The 10,480-nt window shown below is 37.8% G+C and overlaps 1 protein-coding gene across 1 annotated transcript; it reads left to right on the plus strand.

Annotated features, from left to right (window-relative positions):
• Nucleotides 1–341: 341 nt before the first annotated feature.
• GMNC (geminin coiled-coil domain containing) lies at nucleotides 342–10,274 on the plus strand. Its single transcript, XM_081072254.1, has 5 exons — nucleotides 342–470; nucleotides 2,214–2,388; nucleotides 3,620–3,708; nucleotides 4,648–4,764; nucleotides 6,255–10,274. Exons 1-5 carry the CDS (start codon nucleotides 468–470, stop codon nucleotides 6,870–6,872), a joined length of 1,002 nt encoding a protein of 333 aa, XP_080928380.1. The 5' UTR covers nucleotides 342–467; the 3' UTR covers nucleotides 6,873–10,274.
• Nucleotides 10,275–10,480: the final 206 nt, after the last annotated feature.

Consider the following 10,480-nt stretch of genomic DNA (forward strand, 5'->3'; position numbering starts at 1 on the left):
CCTGCAGGATGGGCCTCCCCAGGTGCTGCCTTGATCCCTGAGGTGCGGATTTGGGCGGACCCTACGCCCGGGCACCCGCCACTCCCCTGCCCCGCCCGGCGGGAGCCTGTGCGGGGTCACCGCCACCCCTGAAGCCTCGCGGACCAGCGGCGAGCCCGCACAGGCGCGGGTTTTGAAGCTGCGCTGCGCAACCCACCCCGCAGGTTTCAGGTCCCAACGCGGCGGTCGCCGTGAGTGCCAATGACTTTGGCTTTGGCTGGATGTCTCCTGACGCACGTCACCAGTTTGACAGCCTCGCACCAAATCAGAGGGCGGCGCTCGCCGGGAGCCCCCGCCGTCCCCCGCAGCTCCACCAGATTAGAACTCGCCTCTCCTAGCTCCTCCCCTCAGATCCATTTAAAGCTCCCACCAGCTTTACCGAAAAATTGAGTGGGCTCAGTTTCTGCACCGCCTTCTTCCACTGCAAGATGGTAAGTGAGAAGCTGGCGTTAGCTAGTCCGCTGGCGAAACCTGGAGGCTCAGGGAGCTAGTAAGCTTTTCAGTGAGAATTGCTTCCACCTTGGAAGCAAGATTTCTCTACCTGACAATTAAGACAGGTCCTCTTTGATGCCCATCTCCTTTTTATTCTCCTCTATCTTCTTCTCCTGATATCTCTCTCTCTCTCTCTCTCTCTCTCTCTCTCTCTCTCTCTCTCTCTCTCTCTCTCTCTCTCTCTCTTCCTCTCTCCCGCCCTTCCTTCCTCCCTCCCTTCCTCCCTCCCCTCTCTCGCTCATCCTTTACCCTCTCTGTTATTTCTACCCTCTGTACTTTCTCCCAAAGTTCTCTCCCTATGCACCTGCACTCATTTTTCATTCCACCTCTTCCTCTAGATTATGCACATATTTGCAAACACTTGGACTTGAACGAGTCTACAGGCATTTTGGGGTTTGTTTTCTTCTCAGGTGTCACTTGCATAACAGCTCAGCTCTAATTCCAGTAATAACCTCAGGGAAAGAGCCTGCAAACATGCTTATAGAAGAAAAGAAAATAGCACTTGATAAACTTTTGGCTGAATTTCTGTGGTCTGCATTGCCCGACCTGGACTTGCTTCATAATGCGCCTTTTTCAAAACTTAATTTACCAGGAACATTAACAAAGTGTGGCTCTTTTTACTTAACATTTTCTTCTCTTCTTATTTGTGTTCTCTCTGTTTATGTTATGCCCAAGAAAGTCCTCAAAGCCACAGAAGACTTATAGTGGTAAAAAGTTTGTCCATAGCTGGGCTCTGCTGAAATGAATGGCTTTTACCTGATTAAACATTGACAAATAATTAGGATTGGGTTGTTGTACAAATTAACCCAAGAAGACTGCTGCATACCTGTCCCTGCCTGGACATTTGGAAAGACTGTGTTTGAGGTTTGAGGAGTCAGGGGCGGGAGCGTGTTCACTGGCTCAGAACACAGAGGAGAATACTTGCCAGGCAGTTAGAGTGGCAAGATAACTTTGGAAGGGCATTGAGACCTGGTGATGGAGAGACCTGGAGCTTGCTGTTTCTGCTGACTAACTTACTTCAGCTTTGATTATATGTTTGCTTGGAGTGACTTTATGCCCCCATGCTTAGAGTTAGGAGCAATATTTATTAGTTATCTCTGGAATGCATCTATGTATCTATCTCAAACCATTCAGATCACCATAGAATCCAGCAGCATTTAAAGCCAGGGGAAGGAGAAAGAGACAAATAGGGCAAGTTTAATAGTTCAGAAAGTAAGAAACTAAAATAAGGAGGTTAGGTTATATGTCATATTCTGCTTCCTTCAGCCTTGGTATTCTGGCTCTTTGTCTTTCAAGGCTGTTGGCAATATAATTAAGATATTTGCTAGAAAGAGTCGAATAATTCTTATGTCTTTGAACCATTAAGTAGAATTCCTTTTACTTAGATTCTGGGTATAGCCTGTCAGATGACTCAGACATGGCCACAGAGAATACTCCTGGATATTTACAAATTTGGTCCATCTTTGCTGAGAGGGCCTAAGGAAAAGTGCTGGGTAAACCAATCCCTTCCAGTAATTATATTTTGACAACTCAGAATTAATCTGGGATCTATACTTAGCACTTTTGTTGTTTTGGATTAATTGCATGTAATTTCTGTATCTTTCTCCCCCTTTTTCACCCTTCCAAATCCCCATCACCCCATCTCCTGGGAACCCCACTACCCCTTATACTGAATTTCACAGAACACCGTTCTGCCTTGCCAAGATGAGTACTTTGTAGGAGGCCAGAGCTATAATTGTCCGTATTCCACTACAACGTCAGAATCTAGTGTTGACGTTTCCACGGAGACTTGGGTCTCTTTCTGGGCTGCTGGTCTCCTGGACAACAGAGAGCCCCAACAAGCACTACAGGCACAGGGTAAGTTCGGCGCTTCTGCTTTCCTGGTAGATCTGAAGCCCTTTTCCAATACCCATAGTTGCAAAGCATCATGGGCTGGAAATCTGTAGAAGAAGGGATGATATGGAAAGTTTAAGAAAGCCCACAGACTCCTGAATTTTAATAATCTAAATAATCTCTTCTTTTGTACTTGCCAAGTAGTGAAAATGGGATTCTTTCCCTTATTTGCTGGACAATATGTATTTCTCCCTACACTTTACAGTTTTTGGAGATTTCTAACTCCCTGAGGGAGTTGGATTTGGGTCAAAGTTTTATAAACAATACCAATGGGATGTTTTTGGAGTCAAGATATCAGTTGGGGCATTTCTTTTGGAATTCAGAAAACTTCCCCTGAGTATGAGAGAGAAGCAAGAAGCACTAATTTAATCTCTTATTTCATAGAGGAAATTCTATGAACAGTGTCATGTAAGTGGAAAAAATGATTCCTTTTTGCCCAAAGAAGACTTCAACTTTGGAGGGAAGTATAACATTGATCAAAAATTACATATTAATTTTGACCTGAGGCTTAGTAAACAGTATTTATAAATGTCAAAGGAATTTTTCTATTAATACTCAAGTTTTTGGAAAAACTCTCAGACACTTCAGAATTAAATATCTGCACTGTTGGTTCTGTCATGTGATTTTTTTTTTTTAATTTGAGAAGAAAAGACACAAAAAGCCCCAAACTATTGAAAACACATATATTAGGAAGTTTTTCAATTCCAGCTTTCTACTACAAGTGACAGAGAAACAGAATGCCCAAGAATATGAAACCAGTATATATAATTTTATTCTTGTCTCCTTACTCATAATTCTATTTCAATCAAAAATATTTCAGTAATATTTCCGTTTAAGTAGAGGAAAGCACGAGTCAGAACTGTGCTAGGTGAGGAAAGGAAAGTAAACCAATTTAGCAGGCCCAAGCATAGGTTTTCTTGTTTTTTGTTTGGTAGGTATAGCATGTGACTTCTTAGCTCTTAAAAATTCACCTCTGTAGTCACTTTGGCATATAAGCTGTAAATATTTGTCTTTTCATACTATGCGTGCCCCTTTTAAAAGCTTTAAATATTTTGTTTTCCTATGTGAAGGCAATAGCTATTTTTAGAAAGGTAATTGAACCTATCAAACTTTCTGAAATCTTTTGGTGAATTTTTTATTACACAAGAAATGCAAGTGTGTTTTCTCAAGTTACCCACTTGGTGTTTTCACATAGAATCATCCAGTGACTTGAATTTCCCCTTTCCTAACTCTTGTTCCTGGGAAGAGGCTCAGCTTTCATCTCAGCTCTACAGAAACAAGCAGGTATGTACAATCAGAACACTGAGACCAGCCATGTTCCATGCAGTCAATTCTCCCTGATGTCTCCTAATGCCATACTGCTTCCTTTCCCTTGTTAAATTCATATGTTGACTTTCAGTTTAGAACCAAAGTGGATAGATGTCCGCAGAGTGATCAAAGTTAGGTGACAATGACACAGAAACACCCAAACAAACAAAAAGCAAAACAAAACAAAAAAACTACCCCCAACAACCAAAACCCTGGAGGAAGACCCCAAGTCAAGCCCCGACATTGCACCTTTCAGTTGTATGACTTCTTAAATCCTCTTTCTCCTTATCTATGAAATTGGCATATCTGTGCTGCCTTCCTCAGAGAGCTGTTGGAAAGATTAAATGATATAATAATATATAAAATATTTTTAAATCGTAAACATAGCTCATCACTTGGAGAAGGGATAATGACTATAAAAGTGTTTACAAAGATTGCTTCATATTCCACGTTTTGTTTGTTATTGTTCTTGGGAGTAATTTAATCTAGCGGACATACAAGCAGATCAATCTGAGGCCAAGGGAAGCCAATCCACCACTTTCTCCTTCTTCTTTTTTGAATGTGCAAGGAAAGAGTCCAGCGAAACCTTTCTAAACACCTTTTTCTATATTTAAACAGTTGCACGCAGCTCATTTTCCTACATACCTTCCCTTGTGGTTACAATTTTAAAAGTCATATAATCTCTTCAAACACTTTGCAATGAGTAAAAAATTCAGAGCCCCAAACTGAACAATCAGGTGGTAGGTGGGTGTAGATTGAATGTAGGCCTCTGAGGACAAGGGTTCCCTGAGGTTGAGCTCTTAAGACAAACAGCATAATAATCAGGTTTAAACAGGTTAAGGATCAGTGGTATTATTATAAGGTTACAAAGTCAATACAGAGGAGCAGCTTTTAGCTTTGTCTCCTTTTTTGCAGCTCCAAGATACTCTGGTGCAGAAGGAAGAAGAACTTGCTAGGTTACATGAAGAGAATAATCACCTCAGACAATACCTGAATTCTGCTTTGGTTAAATGTCTTAAAGAAAAGACCAAGGTATGTAACTATCCCCTTTATAAGGACAGAATGGTGATTTGAGAAGGGAGACCATTTCTGTAAAACTCCTTAAGTAAATGTAGGAAGTGTACTAAACAACGTGTCTTCGAGTGCATTTATAGGATAGATGGATTTTTCTGAGTAAAATACAGCACTTTCACAAGAATTTTTATGTATCATTTCTGGGAAATATTTAGATTGCAGATGTTAGTCATATATTACAAAAGGAGTTGCTTAAGAATCAAAAGCCAGTCAAGGGAGTGCTGAGACAATAGAAATAAATCAAAAGACACAGTTAGATGGATGAAACAGTGGAGAAGAATCCGATCTGTGAGACACACAGTTCTTTCAATTATCTGTTTGACTTTCGGTAAATCACTGTCACTTAGGGCCTCAGTTACCTTCATCTGTAAATGGATGGGTTAAAAGATCTTTGAAGAATCTTTCCAGCTCTAAAATGTTATGAACATGACTGGAGCCCAGATTTCTTGACTGGGCTATTTTTTAATGAACATTTTTTCTTAAACTTTTAAAATGAACTATTTCTAACTCAACGGTAGACTGTTTGCCCATAGTCCTCTTTTATTCTTCATTTCTTTGGGGTTTGTATTTTTTTGTTATGTATATGCCATTCTGTTATCATTGTTGTAGCTACCACCAATCTTTACCTTATTTCTAGACAAGCTACGTTATTTGATATTATTTAATCTAACTGGATAATGTTTCTTGCTTTTACAGGACATACCAGTTCAGAGAGCAAAGGGCACAATATATTTGACTCCTTTACAACTCAGTTAGTTTTGTTCAGAAAGAGAGCCTGCCTCACAGTTATTAGCCTGGGCTCTTAACTCCAGGAAAAGAACAGATATTAAATTAGTAAGTTATATTAATGAGGCAATTTTTTCTCTCATTTGATTGCAAGATTTAGAATAATGTAATACATATTATATGAGATTGTTATGAAAGTTAATAAGAGGGAGCAGTATTGCATAGTGTTTCAATCAGTGGTTCTCTCTAGATGCAGATGGCTTACATGTAAATCTAGGCTGCATGTTCCTTAGCAAGTGACTAATATGCCTGCGTCTCAGGTTCTTCACTAAAGGAGATTTTAACAGTACTTGATTAAAATGAAATCGTGCATACAACCAATATCCAATACATGATAGTTACTATTATTTTCATTCTAATAATAGTAATTACTTCCCTGACTTGAAATTTTAAAGACATAACTGAGTCTTTTCAACTTTTAAATGACTAGTAAAAAATATGAAGTGGTGTTTCTATGTGGTAACTTCTCATCATAGATTTTAATTTAGAAACAGAAGCTAATCCAATCAGTGTTAGGTATGTGAAAATATAACTTTAATCAAGTTTTCTAAGGAATTAAGGTGACTTGTAAATGTTTGAAGGAAGTGTAATTAGACAACAGTAAAGAAAATTATCTTGCTTGATTACATGACTGTGTATATTTTCAAATGTTACTTCCCCAGAAATTGCTGTCATCAGATGAGTTCTCCAAAGCATGCGGAAAATTCAGAAAGGGGAAGAGGAAACCCAAAGAACAAAGACATCTCCCTCCTGAGATACCCCATCGCAAAAATGCCAAGAGAAACCTCTCTGATGATTTTGCTAACTGTGCAGAACAACCTGGGCCCCCCGTGGATCCCTGGGTCCTTCAAACACTTGGGTTAAAAGACCTCAACACCATTGATGACACCTTATCAGCTAACTACAGTGCCCTCTCCTCCCCCAGAAGGATCCTCAGCACATTTCCCCAGTTTCCAGAGGATGTAGTTGATTATGCACATGCCCCCTCGCAGGATCTGCCAGTTGACTATGGAGGTGACAGAACTATCCCCTCCCACAGCACTGCCAGCCAAAGGGAAGACTTTCAATTCCTTTCTCAACTTTCAAATCCCCCAGGAGGCCTGCAAACCCTTCCTTACTATACTTCTGATGTGTCACCCAATAAGACAGAGATGGCCTTTTCCACATCCCTGAGCCCTCACTGTAATGTGAAAACTCATTCCTTCCACCAGGGACAAGCCTTTGTTCGTCGAGATGAGGCGGGAGGCTGGAAGTTTACCTGGGTCCCTAAGCAGTCTTAGTGACCGCCTCGAGCAAAAGGACTGCCACGAACTCTGTTTACAAAGACCTCTCTTGCACTTGAACCTGACTATGTGGGATACAGAAGCTATTTCCCAGACTGTCTTCTGCCACTTTAAATGTCACTCTCAATTACCCACTTAAATCTGCAGGGAATGGCTTCCAAGAATCCATAATGAAATATGCCTACTCTCTTTACACCTGAATTTGACTTGTTTACACACCAACACCTGCTGTTGACTTGTTCCCTTCGCCCTATATTTGAAAAGGTATTTTCCAATTGCCTGTATATTCCTCTGAGACCTACATATGCTGTTCCAATTATAACAAGTCTAACAGATTTTCTTCTTTCTTCAAGCAGTTTAAATGTTCACAGCTTTCTCCCTTTCATTTATATCCTTCTCCTGCTCCTCTTTGTTTCTGAAAATTGCCTTTTGAATGAGTGCTATTATCAAACTCAGTACATATTATTGAGTGTTCAAATTGCTGGGGGTAGGGTAGGAATAAGTATTTTTGCCATCACCATTGCTGAAGACATAGTGTAGATATGAGTAATATTATGTGTAGTGCAATTCAGTGAGTTGAGTGTCCCTTTGTAGAATTGACAGTCTCTTCAAACAGCTGCAACTCCACTGATAAGCAATACAACTGATAAAAGATTGAAGAAAATTACAATCACTTCAAAATGTGCCATAGTGGATCAGCTTCTATAAGCACCTGGCATTGTCTCTTCAATCAATATGGCTCAGACAAGAATATTTTTGAGGGACTTGGTAACAGAACAAGTGATCATCCTAATTACCTAGATGCTGACAAACTTCTATTCCTGAAAATACAGTCCAGCTTAGCTCTGCCATTCTTTCTTTCTTTCTTTTTCTTTCTCTCTCTCCTCCCCTACCCCCCCTCCCCTCCCCTCCGCTCCCCTCCCCTCCCCTCCACCATTCATTGACCTACCCAAAATATTCATAGAACACCTACCATGTATCAGGCACTGTGCTATGAGGTGGTGATAAAATGTGATCAACTTAGACACTCTGGCCACCCTCATTTGAGCCACATATCTGCCGTGACCTCAAGAAAGCCACTTTCCTAGTGTGAAGATTCAGTTTTCTCAGCTGCAGAATACAAAAGTTGAACTAGGTAATCACTAACGTGTGAATTAAGGCTCCATCCTATCAGCTTTACTCCAACACTGCCACCCCAGTTCATTATTCCCTTTAGTTTTGATAGGCACTGCAGGTATGTTGGGTGAACTTTATATATAATTAAAAAGAAATGTGAGCCATTTGTAGTTAACTGTAGAAACCACTGCTCTAATCGCACTATTTTTTTTTTCCGGTATGAGCCCATTTTGCAGGTTAATTTAGTCTGTGTGTGACTAACTTGCAGCTAACAAATAGAAACATGTTTAAATAAGTGTGCATAAATTTAATGGAAATGTTGACATCAAAGATTTCTCTCTTTCTAAATTAAAAAAAAATAGTATTCTTAGGGCTTATGCTAATTCTTCTTTCCAATCCCCCAAGCTCCCTATCTTACTCAGAAAAAAATTACAAAATACAGATGTGCACTTATTTATTTATTTTTTGGGACCAAACTTCAATTAATGATAAGACCCACTATGTTGAACCCCTTTTCCATTTTTCTGTTTTCCACCTCTCCTCTCAATAATTCATCTTGTATAATCAATGCCTAAGAACATGAGTATGCTGTCTGGAGTTATTTGCAATTAAGACATGCCTTTTTTTCTGGTTACTCTTTGGTTTTTGCTTTATTTTGGTGATCTATCTGTTGAGCAAATGATCTATCAAGTTCTGTTACCACCCAGTTTTCTTTAATATTAATGAAGGGGAAGCCAAAATATTAACTAATATTATTCTCCAGAGTATTTTAATAACTTAGAAAGAAATAGAACACATTCTATTTTTTTAAGTGACTTTCACATTCTAGTATCTGTGCCCCTCATGGGTGAAATTTATATCTTTCTAAAATACCAAATTTAAGAATTAGAATAGATTATACTTTAATATCTGAGTAATCAAGAAAGCAACATGACTATTTTGAAAATCTAAACGATCAAGTTGTAAAACAAAACTGATGTCAACAAATATTTATTTTGCATTTTTATGTGCCTTATAATGTGTTATATACGTGAGGAAACACCCCGGCTTAGCACAATGCATTTGGTACCTAAGTCAAAGCCACATAAAATGTAATACCTTTTAAATGAAACTTGGTCTCAGTCTGGTTTAAAGAAATTACAACATGCTTGTGGTATATTATGATAACTTGCTTTTGCTTATATCATGGATGGTAGTAGCATGGAAGAAAATTGCCACATCTTACAATCATATCTACACATTTTTATATTCATTTGAATTATGTATAGAAAATTATTTTGTTGATGTTTGAGAAATTGGAAATATCTTTACCTCAGTATGTTCTTTTATGATTTTACCATGCTTCTCCAGTAAACCATAGTTAAGTTGATATTTTACTAGTATAAAGTGAGAAATAAAAACTAAATACTTTTGTGATTGTAATGAATATTATTACATTGTATATAAGATTTTCTAAAAATGGATTTCTTCTCCTAGGTTTTAACCATAATCTTGTTGATTTGTACCTCTTTTGTGTAATGTATATGGCCAGGCACATATCTTCAGCATTTAGAGTTTAATGGTTCTTTCTCTTATCCAGGAAACATTAATGAGACTTTCAGATGTTAAGTGGCTTAAAGAGTAAGGTGCTTTGTGGGTACAGAACTCTTTTACCTAATTTCCCATACAGATTATAATCCAGTATCAATTTTTAAAGTTTGATGGCATTTTCTCTGATCATCTGAAAATAAATCATACTCATATCTCACAAGTATCTGGAAATAAGGGCAATTGGAGAGCAGCACGTAAAGTAACATTTAATGAATGTAATTATCTAAAACTGCAGTGATGCTAAACTATAATTTTGGGGGAAAAATTGAAAGAAAAGAAACTGTGAATTAATGGAAAGAACTATTCTATTTGATATTTCAAGAAAACAGAAATTTAAAAAAATTATGACAAATAAATTTAATAAATGACCTACATCACAGGTATAGTGGAAAGTATAGTATCAATTCACCCAATGATAATTTTTTATAAGGTTACCTCTTGCCTATAAAGTCAAGATATACAATTTTACATTTGTTTCAGTTTACCAAAAGATTCAGATGAGGTAAATATTAAATGTACCTTTTCTCTATTTTTCATGAAACCAAATAAAATTGGTTTACAAGATACAAATACATGTTGTAAATATATTTCTTAACATCTTTGTCATATTTTTAGATATATTTTTGTCATATTACATAACCAGACATCCAGTTATAATTCTTAGATTTGATAGTCTATAAACATAAAATACAATTTAACACTTAATATTTTATATGAGCATGATTTTTTGTGATTTTAAATATTTTCATAAATATGTGAGTCAATTTTGTAATGAATTTATGTCTAATAAATAAATAAATGACAAAAACTTATTGAATCCTACATTTGGCGCTTATTTTAAAAATATTTTTAAGTGAATGGAATGACGGACTAAAGATTTTTCTGTATTCATTTCTGCG

The sequence above is a fragment of the Rhinolophus hipposideros genome (genome assembly GCF_964194185.1).
Source record: "Rhinolophus hipposideros genome assembly, chromosome: 2".
NCBI classification, from domain to species: Eukaryota; Metazoa; Chordata; class Mammalia; order Chiroptera; family Rhinolophidae; genus Rhinolophus; species Rhinolophus hipposideros.

Excerpts from the sequence above, each read along its gene's own strand:
- GMNC (XM_081072254.1), top strand. Across the intron at positions 2,389-3,619 it reads ACAAGCACTACAGGCACAGG|AATCATCCAGTGACTTGAAT; the intron begins GTAAGTTCGGCG and ends GTTTTCACATAG. Across the intron at positions 4,765-6,254 it reads GTCTTAAAGAAAAGACCAAG|AAATTGCTGTCATCAGATGA; the intron begins GTATGTAACTAT and ends TTACTTCCCCAG.